The 19,062-nt window shown below is 37.6% G+C and overlaps 1 protein-coding gene and 1 pseudogene across 10 annotated transcripts in view; both read left to right on the top strand.

Moving 5' to 3' along the window:
- LOC110064413 (bridge-like lipid transfer protein family member 2) overlaps positions 1-19,062 on the top strand; it is a 257,542-nt gene that overhangs the window by 17,586 nt on the left and 220,894 nt on the right. For all 9 annotated transcript variants that reach the window (XR_016204073.1, XR_016204074.1, XM_089279154.1 and 6 more), the window contains exon 8: positions 17,010-17,105. Coding sequence is in view for 7 of the 9 variants with exons in the window: in XM_089279154.1 (XP_089135280.1) it covers positions 17,010-17,105 (96 nt within the window). In the remaining 2 variants the exon portion in view is untranslated. The remainder of the gene's footprint in view (positions 1-17,009; positions 17,106-19,062) is intronic.
- On the top strand, positions 885-14,821 carry LOC149097321 (uncharacterized; annotated as a pseudogene). The gene is made up of 5 exons (XR_016204075.1): positions 885-4,416; positions 4,728-4,961; positions 5,991-6,990; positions 7,313-7,516; positions 8,195-14,821. The product of XR_016204075.1 is annotated as an uncharacterized LOC149097321 (transcript).

Here is a 19,062-nt window from a genome sequence, read left to right as displayed (position 1 = left end):
TCTTTGGCGGCCAAAAATTCTGGTCGACAGCCGAAATTACATCTGCATTCAAAGGCTACCATAATGGCGACTATGTTTCTCTGTGTTGACGATCAATAATGGTTATTTTCTCAGACATTATGTCCTTCCAGAACTACATAGTGAAAGACCTTTGCTTCTATAACATTCAACATAAGAAAAGAAAGCAATCTATCCTTTTGCTTTGCTGTAAAGGATTCCCCCACATCGGAAAACTTGCAAATGGCTACTTGTATTTGAAATCGCCCTATAATGCATTACATACCCTTGAGCACTGAGAACGTCATGTATGCCTACCGATTGTGTCCCTTGAAATGCATGAATCCTTCACAGATATTACATTAGCTACGAACACAAAATTAGCGGCCAAAAAAGTCTTGGAAATTTTTTCTTTACAGATTTTATGCATTGTGCTCTTTTCTGAGTAAAATTCCTACTTGATTGTTATCACTTAATTGCCAAATGGCAACTCATTATGGGCTTCTGCCCTATCATAAAGCAGAAGTCTTCATCTTTCTTGTACTTGCCAAATAAAATACTCTTCAGAAATCGCCCTATTATGCACTATGTGCATTGCGATATGCTGTTAGCACTTCATGTTTGTACCCTTGAGTCAACTTTGATCAGGAGCCCAGCTCTAGGGACCTGCAACTCCCATACTAAGCCTATGTCATGGTATTTTTACAGAACAGTCTATTTTTAGGCTTCTCCTTCCATGAAAAAGGTCAGTTCCGGTCTATACGAGCGCGAATCGGTAAGGAGAAAAATGGCGGCCTCAGGTGGACATGTCGACCTAATCTTCTGGTAAAATTATAAAGTCCATGCTTGTGATTGGTCACTGAGGTTCCTGGGGGTGGGTGGGGGGGGGGGGGGGCTGAATTCGTGGTAAATTCAAACTAAAAGTAGATCGGTCTGTGAAAATGCCGGGACAGGAATAATTGGGGTAGTTGTACACTAATAGTGATGGGCTCCTGCTTTAGAGGGACACAGTCAGCTGGAGCACATGCGCATTAGATACCATTTCATAGCTAATTTGCATATCACAGAGATGCGATCCATACTGTTTTTAACCAAATATGATAAAAATATCATAGGATTGAGCAAATGCACACTCAAAAACAGGTTTTTCAGTGAACGATTGAAAATCAAGAAAAACACTGCAAAGATTGAAGTGGATTCCTAGATGTACTTTGATTTCAGGTTGAGGTGAACTTTTTTCAAAGTGAGAAAACTAGTGTCCAGGTCGGCGTGATCCCAAAGCTGCCTGTTTCCCTTTAATGGTAAAATTCAATAGGAAACTAGGTTTGCTTGAAGAACACATAATCAAGAGATAACCAGGAGAGATCCGTGCAGTCATCTTGTAGATTAAGTCATATAATCATCATAAATGATAAATAAATCAAATTTAAATGCAGTTTTGAATGATTTGTATTGAAAATCTTTACAGTATGCCAATAAATTTTATTATGCTAATTAATTATGCTAATCAATTATGCAAATTAATGTCCAGTCAAATTGATAAGATGTCCGACCAAAATGAAGATTTGAAAGGACACATGTCCTGTTAAAGAAAAAAATATTATTTCCAGCACTGGGTAGGCATCCCTTTATTAAATTAAATTGAACCTGCCACAAATCTATTTTTGGACTGATTCCAATGTTACTACACTGTATCTAATTAGTTTCTGCTTTTGTGAGATTTCCTATTAGATGTAAGTGAATGCCCACCTTTAAGGAGCCACATATCACATGAACTTCAGTCAAGTGTTTTGACTGAAATTGTGCAAAGTAACAGAGAAAAGGTGTCAAAGTGTTCATAGCAAACCAAAGAAAACCACAGAGGAATAATATTTACAATGGTTAAAATTATGAACATTTAGACGGGTTATAAATGAACAAGCCAGTCATAAAAGGGGATAAGTGACAACTTTGGTTGCTTTTTTTTTTTTCCTCCAAATTAGCTGAATTTTTGCATGTGGTCTTCAATGTAATAGAAAAACGTGGTCCTGTATTTTTGCCGCTGGTTTTTGCTTTGCTTTATAAAGACACCGCTTGGAAAACCGAGTGGTTTTTTGCATATGCAATATCTTGAAAACGAAAAAAAGTTTAGCGGAAAAATTACGGGACATTGCTAAACATACCTACACAAAACTGCATGCAAAATTTGGAACTTTTTCGACAAAGTTCACTTTTGAGAAAAATACCTAATGCCCTTTTTCAGTGGAGCCCTTCAGATAAACGAAGCCAGGGCCTTTGTTATGATAAACTGAGCTAATCCTTTTTTACATTAAACCGAAACAAGCCTTTGTTATTAGTCAAAGTCTCACCTTGGTTTATTATAACAAAAGATTCATAACAAAGGATCGGCTTGGTTTATTATAACAAAGCACGGTTTCGTTTATGTGAAGGGCTCAGTGGAAAATGGACGTTAGGTATTTTTCTCAAAAGTGAACTTTGTCAAAAAAGCTTCAATTTTTGCAGGCGTTATTTTTTAGGTGTGTTCAACAATGTTTTGTATGTGTTTTTGCTGAGGTTTGCATCGTTTCTGAGACACATTACGTATGCAAAAACCGTATATTTGTTGTCATGTCAGTGCGTAACCGCAAAGATGTTCATTTCACTTCAAATACAGCAAAATGCTGATTTTTCTCTCAACATGTAACCTAGAAAAAATGTAAATTTCAGTTAAAAAACAGTTAAAAGGTTGATTTGATGTCAACATGTGACGACAAGGACATTGATTTCACTTAGAAACCAGCAAAATGTCAATTTAACACAGCGCATAAGCTCAATGACGTTGATTTCAGGTCTAAATCTGTAGGTTAAAATGTTGATTTCACGTTAACGTGTGACAATAAGGATGTTGATTTCACTTACTCAGGTAAATTAAGGCATGGGCCCAGACTGAAAAATGCATTTTTTAAACATAAATTAGTGTTGTTCAAAGAGGTTTTAATAAAATCGAATGAAATTTGGTCCAATTAACATAAATATCACATGATTTAGTCACATGATCGACATTTATGGAAAGCCGATAAGAGCTGAAAAATAGACCATTTTCAACAAGAAATGGCAACACTTTTTCTGTAATTCTTGAAAAATACAGTGGTGCCTTTTAAATGCTGGATACTTAAACTGTTAAACTGTGCTTGGCCTTAGATGAAATAGTGTTTTGTGTAGAAGTAGTTTCTACCCAATATAAAAACATACTATAAAACCATCGTTTCTTGTGAATTTAAATGACAAATAAAGTGATTTTCTTAAAAGGCCAAGCATAGAGATATGGAAGACATCATGATACACAAGTATTTGGAATTAAAAACAGGATATCGAAGTTTAAAAGTGTTGCCATTTATTAAAATACCCTCCCCACGAGACTGGTGTTCGCCATCTTGAATTTGCCATATTGGCCGAGCAGTTCACCAAAAAGATAACCTGGGAATGACAATTTTTGTTGTCCTAGAGACGAAATGGCCAATTAGATCAATAATTTGATATCAGGCCTAGCTCCAAGATTCAAAATGGCGGAAGAAGAAGCATTGATGTGGTCGTGGTTTGACTAATTTTTTCAATCTTTTTACCTGTTTTAATACGAAACATTTAACTACAGAAGCTGAAAAATCAAAAATGATGCTTCTGCTAATAGTAAGGCAGCCTAAATAATGTATATTTTCGTGTTTCTAGGTAAAAAGGTGAGAATAAATGGCCAAATTGTAATGAAATGCTTATTATTCTAGGTAATTTTCGACAAAAAACAAAAAAGCCATGTTCTTTGTATAATTCTGTGAGCAGAAACTGTTAGATTTGGCGTCATAAATGGCCTCTTTCTTTGGATCTGGATTTGCTCAAGTTGCAGTCAAACACAGCTTCGTAAAACCAACTGGCAAAGTTGAGTATGACCACGACAACCGCTTGAGAAACTACCTAGCAGTATTTCAAGGACACCAAGAGCAATATGAGGTAGACAAACATTCTTTTGTCAAATGCTCCAAGAGCCTAGTACACCATTTTGGAAATTGGAAGCTAAAAACTAACAAGGATGAATACACAGAACATTTCAGCCCCAACAACTGGGAAAAGCTGACCGAATATGAAAAGAAGCAACACACTGGTACAAATTGCAAGGCTTGTGATGTTCATCACTTTCCTTTTCAATCTTTATTTCCCATGTGGAATCAGAAAGAAAACTCTATCACACAACAAGGTTTTCACAAGAACATTAAGAGCCACATTCTTAAACCATCATGCCGTGGAATATGAAGGTCACAGAAAAGGCTATAAAAACAGCTACTTCACAGATTTATGAAAAAGGAAAGGCACTCTCCACGGCCAGAGGATCTTGACTTTGACAAAGACGGGCTCCTGGAAAAAGTTAATGCAATGAGGGATGGAGAAAAGGTTAGTAAAACATACATTGTGTAACCAGACAAAGTAAAAAGGGCAAAAAAGGTAAAGCCACCCTCTAGCCTGTGCATGTATTACAAAATAGTAACAAACTGCAATAAAAATAAGATATTTATTGATTATAATTATAATAAACTTACTAGGGCAGTACTACTAACAACTGAATCTGGGTGAAACTAATGATAAAGTGGTAATAACTGTCATTACCCTGAAGCCAGAATCAATTACACACAAATCTCAGGCCAGAGAGAAAGTTACTTGGCAAAAAAAAAAAAAAGGTTGAAAGGTGTACCCTTCTTTTCCAGATCAATTACTCAGAACTTGCCCGTCAATATGGTGTGATGGAAAAGACAAAACTGGGAAATATGGTTGTCAAGGAGTTCCTGGCAAGTAAAGGAGTACAGTTATCCAGATTCCAGCAATTCAGACAGGAAAAACCAGCAGCCAGACGAAAAATAATGCGAATGCGAGGTGGAGAGATCTCAGTACCAGTTCCAAGAACAAACAAAGAAATAAGGAAAACTTTAATGGTTAGTACAGTGCAGTAAACTAAATATAAATGAATTAAAAAAAAATTTTCTTTACTTTTTCAGCCAGGATCCATAAATCTGTACATACTGAATTGTAGACAATGCATGTAATGTATTTTCAAGACTTGTCATGATAGCAGGGCTCCGGCGGCCCAAAGGGCCACCCAGCGGAGCCCCATACTCATATAGGAAAGAAAAGGAAACCCATGAGTTGATTTTCTCATAGTTATCATGGCTAGTGGTATTGCTTGTAGGCGCGTACGCACGACGCCAACGCTGACGCCGACGCCGGAGTTGCCCAACATGGCGACCATACTCCAAATAATAGGTTGACAGAGACATGCAGCCTTGGTTTACTGTGTACTTCCTTGATATTGGACATCCATGTTATGATCAATTGACACCTGTCAAAACAAGGTATCCGCTGACCAATATCACGTGACCATATCGCGGGCTCAGGTTTACAGCTCCTCGAAGTCTGTGTTTTCTTGAAGTTGACCACTGACCAAGCGCTGGTTATCGATTGGATCGCGGGCTCATATTGAGTTAGCTCGTCAGAAACAGGGCAGGATTGCTCGGAAGCCGGTTTACGCTAGCTAACCCAGGATTAAAAGTTAATTGAATTGTAACTTTTTCTTCTATACAAATGTTTTTTGCTGTTTTCTTTTGTGTATATGGTGATTATTAAAACTCAAAACAGAAGGCTAAACAATATACAGAAACCTCACCGCAAAGTTACAAAACTCAAATCAAAATTCTACCTTTTTCTGGGTTAGCTCAATCGGGCTTTGAACAACCTGGTCCAGGAGCTAGGCTTTTAGGCTGGCCTAAATCTATATATTACATGTGTATCTCATAAAGATGTACATGTAGAGCTCTTTGAATTATGGCCAATTGCCAAGAGAGCTCAGCTAATTATTGAATCAGAATATGCAAAGTTTGCTAGGTATTGCATTACAATGTCACATGAGTACACAAAATACTTCAACATGCATACCTCTGGATTCATTAATTTGTGTTGTTTTTCCTTTTTTAGAGCAAAATTGAAAGTTCATTCTCGGCGAAATGATTGTCCCCCAAACATTCAAAAAGGTGTTGCTGACAAAGGAAGGTACCCTCAAGACTGAAAGATTTACAGTATCTGGCTGTAAGATCCCTCTCCTAGAAATGAGGACACGCATGCTAAAAGAGCAGGAATCCCTGGGTTTACTACGAATTCACAATGATGACTAATATACTGCCAAGACAGATGCTGAAGTCAGATCCAGACTTATTCAGCTTGGTGAGGATGCCAACACAGGGGATGAAAGTGAAATCGAGTCTAAAGAGAGATTAAAAGCAATGGAAAGAAAGCGGCACCTCATGGTTTGGGGTGACAACTCAACCCTTCTCAACCATGGTCACCTTCTACTGACAGTTAATTCAGTATATGATGAGGCCCTATATTACACCAATGAAGAAATGAAAGCAAAAGGCAAAGGAGACATTGATGTACAGTCTGTAGTTGAAAGACCCCAAGTCTACATTCTGGGGAGATGTGGTTCCTCTGAAGTTGATCAGCTAGCCTACATTAACACCAGAAAGGCCTGTTTACAGAGTATGAACATTAAAATAACCACTTCAAATGGAGTTGAGATTACTGATGTAATGTGCTTTTTTCATGGAGATGGCCCCGAACAACAATTTGAGGCTGGAGAACAGAAAGGGGGAAATGCTGGATGTGCAAGTTGCAGTGGTGATGCAAGAAAGTACAAAGACCTCGCAGTTTCTCTTTGCAAACCTCACCTTACTCTCTCAGAATGGTTGAGGAAAGTTCTAGAGGGGCCTGCTGGGAAAAATAAAGGGAATGCTGGTTTGAAGCCATTTAAAGATCTTCGCTCAGAAGAGTTGAGAAGTGAATGCAGAGCCCGAGGCCTTGAAACTGATGGACAAGAGAAGGACCTTCAGGAAATTCTCAAAGAAGAGATTGGTGGAATTCAACGGGTGCCAGCAATGATGTTCTTTAACCAAGAGAAAACACTAGCAGACTTTGGTTTAGGTAGGCATTGCATACTGTCTATTACCAATATTGTGAACATCAAGAGATAGATCTAAAAAAATTTTGTACACAGTACAGTATGATTTTTTTCCTTGGGCTGTGTTCTGGGTAGGATGATATATTCATTGGGAAGTTTACAGCAATGATACATGCACTAGTCAATGTACAGTGTACATGTAACAGCTGTTTACAAATGTATAAATGTTTACAAATGCATGGTACTTGTTACAAGATCGGGTATATACAACAGAATTTTACATAAAAATAATGACAAGTGGGCTATTCATAAGCATAAAAATCTTGAAAATCTTATTTCAAACAGGAAACTATGAAGTCTTAGCTACAGAGCCTCTTCATGATGTTAAGAAACACATTGCCAATGTTCTCACTGAGTTACCTTCACACCTTGAAAAAGATGAAAAAATTGCATTTCAGGACATCATTGAGTGTTCATTTGCTGGAAAGGAAAAGCTACGTGGCTGTGATTATTGACTTGCAGCTGTCATAGTGGCTCAATACTTGAGAGGTAATGATCAAAACATTTTACAGACTAGAGCAGATCTCACAATAATGATAAACAATTTTTGAGTTTTTTCTTTATTTGGTGATGGCCATCCTTTTTGATATTTAGCAGCATATGGTGAAGATACAGAGGCTGTTCATACTATTATGTTGTTTAAGGATATTTGAGAATTTCATTTATATGTTTGTGTTTAGAACTTTCACAGCTATTAATAAAACAAAATAATACAAATGTCAGTTGAGGAACAATATGAAACAATGGAAATAGAATTATTTTGTTACGATAGCTCCTACAGTAGTGAGTGCTAGCCAGGCAATTGACTACAGTGTACATGTACACGTAGTCAGGAAATTATAGTCTGACTAGTCATACAATAATAACTTACAGCACAGGTTGTGCTCCAAGATAAAGTCATGTATTTGTTGTAGTTTAAAATGAAGTCCAGGTCAATATTATTTGAAACTAGTTTGATTTGTATTTTCCTTTGCTCCAGATTTATTACCATAACCCTTAAACAAAAGAAAAACAAATCAAACTAGTTTGAAATCATCTTGACCTGAAATTCATTTTAACATGTGCTACAGAACTCTAAAGAATGGACTTGAACTAGGCTACATGTAGCTATTGACAGCACTATATCCTGACATATTATTGTAATTGTGTTTTATCTCTTGTCAACAGGCAAAGTAAGACCTAAAATACAGACACTGCTGGATTCCCTCACAGAGCTCAGTAAACTACTCTACTTGCCAGCCCAATCACGCTCTCCAAAGTTAGTGCTACGTCTTCACAACCAAGCATTCATCCATGCCATGATATGCAAAGACATCATTGGGCAACCAAAGTCCCTAACAAGCAGAAAGTTCTGTGGTTGATACTGGCATTCTCTGACAGCTCATGCTGGAAAGCAGAGTAGGATTATCTCGGCAAAATTCACCAACACCGAGGAGGAAGAAAGGCACTTTAACACTCTACAAGGTGTCACCAGATTGACTAGCAGGAGACCTGGTGATATCATCACTCCAAGCCTGATCCGCCTTCAAGCTGAACAGAAGCTTGCAGAAAGTAAGCAAGGCAATGGTGTTATAATGCAGGAATCACAGATTTCAAAATACTACAGCACTTTACCACTACTCCCCAACACAACTGTACCTAATCGTTATATCGTCAGCAATCCCAAGGAGTACCAAGCCCATTTACAAGCCATCAGTGACTTCATTGCCTGTGGTGAAGGTGTCTGGTGGCGTCAGATCTTGTCTGGAGTGGAATTTTTTTATGGCCCTGATGAACCAAGTACCAGACCCCAGGGACCAAACCTTCACCATTTCAGATCAAGTGATCTCAAAAAAGAAGAACAACACCTTCAGCAAAGCTGGGAGAGATGCCTGAATAATGATGCTGTTGTAATCCCCCACAGGATCATCAGATTGTATGACCAGAAAGGTGACTACACCAGAATCATACACACACATTTTTTACACAGAGAGGATGATGAAAGTGATGCAGACAGAACACCACTTCAGGAAAGTACATATGCAGATGATGCAGGAGATCTGGAATGCCAGGAAGAATATCCTGACTTGGCTAATCAAGGTAAGGTGGAGAAGACATTGATGAGGACGGAAATGGAGAAGAGATAAATGTAACAGGACTGGAAGAGGTAGTCACATCTGTAGTGAAAGATCTGTCCATTGACTACACTGATGATGAGGATGAGGATAATTATGAAGTTTCAGAGCTAAAACCTCTTGTAGCAGCGAAAAGAAACCAGCAAAATAAGAGCTCTCATTCTCTTGCCAAGTCCAGCAGTCCACAAGTGAAAGAAATCAAAACCAGACTCTGCACAAATATAGTGAAAATAGTTGGGAGACAGATTGCCTGTACAAACTGGACACTGCAAGACAAAACATTAAAGAACATCCCACAAATGACTTTTACAAAAGAAATTATGAAAGCCTTCTTGCACCTGTTCAGACTCAACTACTGGCCCATCACACTGCTCTTAAGAAACAACACAAAGAATGGGAAAAACAATACTACCTCAGCCACGATTGTTCTGAACCAAGCTTACAAGTCATAAGAAGAAACAAGGAGCAGTATTCGATTTATAGTAATACACTCTTGTGTGAAGAACTTTTAAAGTATTGGAAAATATCTGTTCACTTATGAACAAGCATAGCATTATAAGATATGAATTGCCTCTGTCTAGGCAATGTACATGTAAGCTCAAATTGTATGAGCATCGACAATATAAATTATACATTGTAATTATATAACACTTAATTTAAATCAAAATTGTTGATGAAAAACCAAATCATAATAACATTATGCTATGAATATAACAAGGTAGTTAAAAAGAGTTTGGGACAAAGGTTTTTCATTGCACACATACAGTTGTAATAATTTGGGACAAAGGTTTTCCATGGTACATATACAGCTGTAGTAACTTTAAAAGATATATATTTTAGCAAACATTTTCAACATGATGATACAGAACTATTTCTTCCATGTGTCAAACAAAACTCACATGACCTTAAATAAGTGACTGTTAAGTTAAGAGCACATGTACAATTAATAGAAAAAAACATGAAAACTGGTATTTATCCATTTTCCACAGTCATCGTATTTTTTTTTATGAATAAATTCATTAACCAAACAATTTTATTTCCATGTATTAAAAACTAAATTCCTTTCAGATGCGAGCTCCAATACATTCTCTGGAGGTTTGGTGTGTTTCTGTTGACCCAAAATAAAATTCTCCCAACCAAACTTCAAATGAACAGACATTGCTACTAAGGAGAAGTAACAACCGAATCATATTCCGTCAGCGGTCCAAAACGGGCAAATTTGGCATCTTAAGTTTCAGAAATGAGTAATCTGAATAAAAAAACGGCCACTTAAACGAATTAAACTAAATGTTAATCATTTGGATTACTGTGGAAGCAATACTTTGTGTAGCTCGCGGTCATACATGGTAATAAAGGTTATTTGTGTATGTTTGAAAGCTCATTTGAAAACTTCAAGTAACAAAACAATGCTTACCTTTATTGACTCAAGCCATCTTTGTTTTTCCACTCGATGATCGTCAATAAAAACAGGATATAAGAAGTAGAGTTCGTCTTCCCGAAAAAATACACGAACATGGCTACTTTGTAGATATCATTCGGCAAACCAGTTGGAGCCTTCGGCCGCCATTTTGTTTCATATTGGTTCGGGTCACTGCTAGTTCCCAGGACTCTTTGTGTTTCAGAACCCGGCCAAAACGGAACTTGGCCCTTGCCTTAATTTTCCAGAGTAGAAACCAGCAAAATGTCAATATCACGCAGCGCATAAGCTCAATGACGTTGATTTCAGGTCAAAATAGGTTAAAATGTTGATTTGAAGTCAACGTGTGATGACAAGGATATTGATTTCTTTTAGAAACCAGGAAAATGTCAATTTTACGCGGTGCATAAGCTCAGTGATGTTGATTTCAGGTCTAAATAGGTTAAAATGTTGATTTGACATTAACACATGACGGCAAGGATGTTGATTTCACTTAGAGACCAGCGAAATGTCAATTTCCCGCAGTGTATAAGCTCAATGATGTTGATTTCAGGTCTAAATAGGTTAAAATGTTGATTTGACGTTAATGTGTGATGGCAAGGATGTTGATTTCACTTAGAAACCAGCAAAATGTCAATTTCTGGCAATGTATAAGCTTAATGATGTTGATTTCAGGTCTAACTAGGTTAAAATGTTGATTTGACGTCAACACATGACGGCACAAAATGTCAATTTTACGCAGCGCATAAGCTCAATGACATTGATCTCAGGTCTAAATAGGTTAAAATGTTGATTTCACGTTAACGCGTGATGGCAAGGATGTTGATTTCACTTAGAAAACAGCAAAATGGTAATTTCACGCAATGTATAAGCTCAATGACATTGATTTCAGGTGTAAATAGGTTAAAATGTTGATTTCACATCAACGCGTGATGGCAAGGATGTTGGTTTCACTTAGAAAACAGGAAAATGGCAGGAGCCCTGAAAATGGTAATTTCACGCAACGTATAAGCTCAAAAATGTTGATTTCAGGTCCAAAAAGGTGTAAATAAAAATAAAATAAAACAAATAAAAACATTTCAATAAGCACTTTTCCAAATAGGGCAACATCTTTAATGGCTAAAAATCACGAGATAAATCCATAGTTTTCGTAGCTTTATGTCATGCACTGCCATAACTTCTAAGTTCAAAATACGCTGGTACTTCTTATGCCTGGTGAGGATAACAACTTTGGTGCTGTTTAGTTTTGGATTTAAGAATTTGATGACTTCGTGTGGAAACGCTCTATAAATAGGGCTGACAGATTAACAGTTTAACCCTTCTGCGCAACGTACGGGTCTCCATACATCTGCATGTCCGCTGATCCCAGAAGCTCAAAACACTTCAAATCATGCCGATCTGAAATAAAATCAACGCAACCTGGATCACAAATCTGTTACAATCGATTGCTACTTGTTGGCCATTATTATGTTTAAATCTAGTTACCAGTTTGAGAAACGTCCGCAGAACGTAATCGCAATGCATGCCTGGAAGGGTCTTTACACCTCATGAGCAGGAAAACATGGTGGTCGATACAAGGCAAATTTTATCACTCTAAAACCAGTTCTCACGTTTCAAACTTTGACGCTAGCAACACTTGGCAAATGGGCCACAACTCACCAGAGGGTATTTTTAGTGCAGAGTGCACTATTGGGATGGTTATGGGAGCTGCCTGCCGCTAAGGAACTAAGGAACTAAGGCATTATGGCGCTAAGGTGTAAACTTTAATGTTTGTTTAATTAATTAATTTCAATTAATTAATTAGTCTAGAGGCAAGGAAGTAGTGGGGTTACGGTGGGAAAGGTACATGTGTACTCTACGTAAAACACATTCCATCGCCGTCACTTAGCTTTGAACATCGCAAAGCTATATATTTGTTTCAGGTAACCCCTTGCTCTCCTTGTGGTACCATTCTCCTTAGAACAAAACTAATTTGTCCTAAGCGCATGCGCAGATTAGTTAGCGTTTGTGGCTTCTATATTAGGTGAAGGACACATTGCATACGGAATCACGCACAAATGTTGAGTGGTTTTCCTTATGGTAGAGCTCAACATGTAAGACGCATACATTCTAGCATCATTAGCGTTATACACTCTTTCCACACAGTATTTTATATATCATGTCATGTGACCAAGGACGGCAGTTATTTTTCAGGTAGCGCCAATTGTCCCTTTTTATTGCAAAAGTGAAACGGTACTGTGGCTGCGTAGCTTTTAGAATTACACAGGTCGGTTCAACAAGTATCTGCTGTTTTCAATCTACAATAGTGTGCTTGTCAGGGTTCAAATGTATTGCTTCTCCTTAGCGGCTTGTTTATTTCTTGCCTTAATTGTGTCTGTAAGAGAGACCAAAAAGTTCCCAAGTTAGTGGCTTTAATACTCCGCAAATTGTAAATTTGTAACAAAAGAAACCAGGAATATGCTCAAATATTGCTGTAGACACCGTGGCACCTAATGAAAGCACAAATTAATTTAATCAGTCCCTGAGGAGACTCGTTCATATCCGCCAAGTAGCACTGTTTATCTTCAACACTTTTCGTTGAAATTCTTCTCAGCCATCAATATCGTTGTGTGTTAATTTTGAATTGTTTTATTGTTAACAGCAAAGGTGGCAACAGAAAAAGAAAGTGGTATTTTGTGACTATCTGACAATTAAATTAGTTCTTGTTCATAGGTAAAAATTTGCATTTTTAGTAAAACAACATCGTTTCTGTTCCGTTTCTTCATTACTACATCAGGTATTTAACTTTCTTTCATTTATCTCCAAAAAATAAGGACATCTTCCGCATGTTTTGGAGAAAACAAGGGTTTCATATTACATGCCTTTGTGAGGAAAACAAAAGTATCAAGTTACAAAGTTGGCATGAAGAGCTAAATTGTCACATTTGCTGGTTCAGCATATTATTGAATTTAAAATGAACGAAAATCAACGTAAAACACCAGTAGTAATTAATTTGTGCGTAATTTTTGCACCTTGAATGAAAATACAACCTTGAAACATACACACTACAAAGGGGAAAAGCCGTAGCAGACTACCAAGGTAGACACAAACCGGAAGTGAACTGAGCAGGGGTGAGTACTTATGGGACTACTGTACCAGAGCTATCAATTGTGCTCTGCACTATCTGAGATTGTCTCACTAGTTCTTGGGCAAGAACTGCTCTTGGACTTTGCTGCCTGGCTCGATCTGACTTCGAACGCCGATAACACGATTACGGTATATCAGCTGCCTTCGAAGTTTCGAACACATTTTGATTCTTTAAAACATGCTGATGACTTACGGGTTTATGAAGGCTTTATGATGCCTCTCAACCACCGGGCAGGCATAGAAGGTACTTTAAAACAATGCTAAAGATATTAGTTGACAGAGCTCTAATGCGGCACATCTCTTTTTTTTTGATGGTATTTTGTTTGATGCTCGATCGATTCATGTATTGTTGTCACATCACAATAACCGATGTAAACAATCTGTTCCAAGATTTCCACCCTATATGTTGTGGGATTTGATTTTGACTTCATACAGTATAAATAGTCTGCCTGTTTGCTGTTCAACAAATAAACTCCTAAAGACATGGCTAGGAAAAGCCAAGTTTTTTGCATACGTTTTTAATCAAAAACAAAGCGAAAACCAGTGACAAAAATACAGGACCACGTTTTTCTATTACATTGGAGACCAAATGCAAAAATTCAGCTAATTTGGAGCAAAAAAGAAAACAACCAAAATTGTCACTTATCCCCTTTTATGACTAGCTTCTTCAAATAATGATACTCTTTTTATTATTATTATTATTATTATTATTATTATTATCATTATTATTGCAATATCTTACATTACATTACATACAAAAATTACCTACTACTTACAATGTCAACATAACTTACAATTTAACGATACTAACAAAACTTACAATACTAACATTATTTACAATTTTTAATATCTTACATTACAATTTGTTAATATCTTTCATGTAATGTAATAATGATCCTCTTATATGAATGTAAATCTGGACAATTTTTTTCATAATTTCTCATCTGTAGCATAGATAAAGTTAACTTAACTCACATTCCTACACTTTGTACTTTCACTGACGACAGGAAAGTTATGTAACCAAGTTTAGAAAACCAAACAGGTCATAAATGTTGTAAGAGAAAATAAAGAGTCTGGAGTTTCAACTGGTTGGAATTTATAGTTAAATAAATTAAATTAATTTACTGAAAAAAAAAATATTTTGAATCTGTGTACAAGAAGACAAATAATAACTCTTAAGAAAGAGGAAGTACCACTGTTGGTAGGTGTGCCGATTTCTCCAAAGCTCCATACATTTTTCAGCGTATTGAATGCTGCTTGTGCCTTGCCAATCCTAGTTTTCATATCAGTGTCTGTTCCTCCCTGTTTGTCCACTACACTGCCCAAATGGGTGAAAGACTCAACTTCCTCCAGTTCCTCCTGGTGCGCCTGCATGATTCTCAGGATCTTTGTCTTCTGTTTATTGAGTTTCAGTCCCTCTGGCACTGAGGCATGATGCAGGTCAGATGTTTTTTCCTGCATCTGCTGATAGTTGTGTGACAGGAGCGCTAGATTGTCTGCAAAGTCCAGGTCATCCAACCGGTACCACAAGGTCCACTGGGTCTCATTTATTTTTTGATTTGTGACAGAGATCATGATCCAGGCTATAGCCAAGAGTAACAGGAAGGGTGACAGCAGGCATCCTTGCCTCACCCCAGTCCTTACCTCAAACTTCTCTTGCAACTGCCCTTCATGAACCACTTTCAGCAAGACACGTTCTGAATCAGGTTTACGAACTTCATGGGTACCCCATAATGTCGAAGCAGATCTTCCCAGATTTTCTCGAACAATCCATAAAGCACCTCAGCTAGAATCTCTGGGTCTACTTTGAGAACCTTTGCTTGAATCTCATGTATGCCTGCTGCCTTGCTATTCTTCAGCTGTTTGATGGCCTTCCTGATTTCTGCCTTGGTGGGCTTGCCACAATCAATTGGTAGGTCTTCATCTGCTACAAAGATGTCTGGTGTATTTGCTGGAGTTAGTCTGTTAAGAAGCTCTTCAAAGTGTTCTGCCCAGCTACTTAGATGCTTATCTGCACACATCAAGACACTTCCATTCTTATCTTTGACTGGATGTTCTGTTTATCCAAACTTTTCTGTAAGCTTCTTTGTTATGTCATAAAGCTGTTTCATGTCCCTCTTGCTGCTGCCTCCTCTGCTTCCTGGGCCATTCCTCTTATTTGTTCTGATGTTTCTCTTTACTTCAGCCTTTACTTCAGCGTTTGCTTCAGTATATTGTTCCTGTGCTTCCTTCTTTGCTGCCCTTTCTCGGAGGTGACAATTGCCTTAACTTTCCTCTTTCCTCTCCTGTATCTTCCGCTATGTCTCTACGGAAATCCATTCCTTTTGACCAGGCATTCTTTGACCAACCACTTCTTTGCAAGCATAGTTAACTGCTCCCTTTATATCCTTCCAATGAGAATTGATGTCCACTCCCTCATTGTCATTGTGCAACTCCTGTAAGAATTTGTATCTGTTGGACAGTGCCACTCTGAATTTGTCTGCTGTACTCACATTCCTGAAGAAATCCACATTATGTCATGCTCTTCTTCTTTCGTGGCTTGTTGCATTCCTTCTCGACTGAAGCCCTGACTGCCTCCACTTGGTCTCGCAAAGTCCTAGCACCACAAAGTTGTAATCTGGGTTGTCTTCCCTGACCTAAACATTGTTTTGATGTTCCATGTTCCAATGTTTAAGGTTTTCCTGGTCGACAGAAGGGTAGTGAGGATTGCAGCTTTCTTTTGGCTCTCCCTGCAACCTGTCAATCACCTTCATGAGGAAAGCCCTTTTTCTCCAAGGACTTGTGGAGTTTGTTGACTAATCAGTGGTGTTTCTGTAGTGACATAGTTTTTATGAGGTAGGGTTGCTAACCCCACGCCCAACCTTCCTCCTTTCTCAGTCGGGCTTAGGACCATCCATGGTGGAGTTGACATGCAGGATAATTCATGCAAATAATAACTTAACATAATTTTATCTTTTCCTTTGGAGAGTAAAAATCACTAACCAATTCCCATTGCTAGTTGACATCTAGAAACCAGAGTGTCTTTATTTCATGATTAGATGGCCGCCTTGTGCCTTGAAAGCAATAATATTGCATTATAAAGATGTCTGAAGCTGGTTTAACCTAAATACAAAAGAAATTTTTTTCCCCAAGCAAAGCCAGATGTGCGACAAAGAGTGATGGCTGTCTCACCAGTCGTCTTCAGAACAAAGCTAATGTTCTGAACACTGGTGTGATCTACCAAAATATACTAGATATATTAAAAAAAAAATGTTTCTCTGTATGAATAAGTATTTTAAATATGACTAGTACTATTAAGATATTCAAATACTAATATTTTTTTCAGGGTAAATCATGTTCAGGATCAGATCCTTGTGCAGAATTATCATGTTCTTTGCAAATGGAAATTTCCCTTATACCTTTTGAAAGTTTTCAGTGTATGGTAGGTTGCTCTTTTTAAAGTTATGTGTTCAGATACATGTAGTTAATAATCTTCTGATGTTACATATGCCTTATGCATGATTGCAAAGCTGTTCTCTCTTCTCAGGTAAGTGATTACTAGTCAATCTTCTTACAGTGGAAACCAGTTAATCTAGGTACCAAAGGGACTTGTTTCAAGTGTCAAAGGGACATGTTTAAGTGTCTGTATTATCTGGGTGACTGTGACAAGTCAAGTCAAGTCAAGTCAAGTCAAGTCATCTTTGTTTTGCCCCATCAGCCCCATCAGCCATTTTCTGGTATCAAAAGGGGCCCTGTGTAAAATTACATGATAAAAAATTCAGAATTTAAAAAGTACCACAACGTTATGTACAAGGAGTTAAGTATTATATTAGCAGAAAACTAATGGCTAAAATGAAAGCTAAGAGAGTTCTTAAAAATGTAAAGTGATGTGGCTTCTTTTACTGATGCAGGTATATCATTAAAATGAACCACACCTGAAAATCTAAAATTAATGTGTTTTTCCCTAGCATTAACTTAGTGTTCGGTAGGTGAATGTCATTCCTTTGTCTTGTCTTGTAAGTGTGAATAGTGCAATTTCTAATAAAATAATGTGATAAATATGGAGGAACTAAGTCATTTAGACATTTAAAATCTAAGATGCATTTGTGGGCTTTCCTTTGTGTTTCCAAATCAACCCACCCTAACATTTTGAAAGCTTCTTCGGTCATTGCCCTCCTTTGTATTATGTGTGTTGCCGTATTTTGTAGACGTTGCAAGCTTTTACTGCATCCAATTGACAGCCCACCCCATACTGTATCAGTGTAATCAAACATCGGCTGTGTTAAACATTTATACACTCATTTAGCAGCTTTTAGGGTGAGGAAAGGTCATATGCAGGCTGAGATGCTTGCTCACTTTGTTACAAATCAATTCTACATGCTTGTTCCCTGAGAGATTCTCATCTAATGTAACCCCTAAGTAACCAATTCTTGATACTCTTTCAATTTCTTTCCCATGGAGTTGTACTCCATGGTCTGGACAATGTTCAGTTTTTGCCTTGTAGCAAACAGCATCCGTTTAGGCTTATTTTGATTGAGTATGAGCCTGTTGCTTGCTAACCATTTTTCGATTTTGTTTAGATCATTTTGTCGAACCTGCTTGATGATATCTGTGCTGGAATCAGAATAGTAGATAGACGTATTGTCTGAGCGTACATGCCAATTGATGACTTTAGCAGACTTTGAGGGAGCTTGTTGATGTATACCACAAACAAAATTGGGCCCAATGTAGATCCTTAGGGGGACTCCATAGCTGATAGTTAAACTGGATGACACTTCTTGGTTGTATATGACTTTCTATGTTTGAGTAGTAAGATAATCTTCAAACCATTTCAGACTTTTCTCTCTAATTCCATAATGTTCTAGTGTATACAGCAGACAGTGGTGGTCCACTAGGTCAAATTCTTTTTTTAGATCTATAAAAGTGGATCCAGTTATCCTCTGTTTATCCATTTGTTCTAAGATGTGGTCAACAAAGTGTACAGTAGCAGTTTCAGTGGAGTGTTTCCTGTAGAATCCTGATTGATGTACTGACAAGAAACTGTTTTTTGTAAGAAAAGCCACAAGCTGCGATTGAATTGCATGTTCCATTATTTTAGAAATTAAGGAAAGAACTGAGATTAGGCGATGGTTATTTGGGTCGCTCTTATCTCCAGATTTGTAAATTGGAGTTACCTTAGCACTTTTCCTTTCAAATGGTATTTATACAGGTAGAAATTGATGAATTTATAAAGTATCGTTGCGGCATCCCATAACAGAGCAGGAATTCCATGGAGACTAGTGGCTTTAGTTGACTTCATTTTGAGCAATTCTTTTTGTGCAAAACTGGAGGACACCTCTTCGAGGACAAAGTCATGTTTAACTCTAGGTGTTAAAATCTTTGGTAGAGAACAACGTCTA

This window comes from Orbicella faveolata, unplaced genomic scaffold (assembly GCF_042242905.1).
Source record: "Orbicella faveolata isolate gen_17 unplaced genomic scaffold, um_ofav_v1 contig_47, whole genome shotgun sequence".
In the NCBI taxonomy this organism is placed as follows: domain Eukaryota; kingdom Metazoa; phylum Cnidaria; class Anthozoa; order Scleractinia; family Merulinidae; genus Orbicella; species Orbicella faveolata.
Note: the sequence above shows the minus strand (reverse complement) of the source record. Positions and strands in the feature narration are given on the sequence as shown.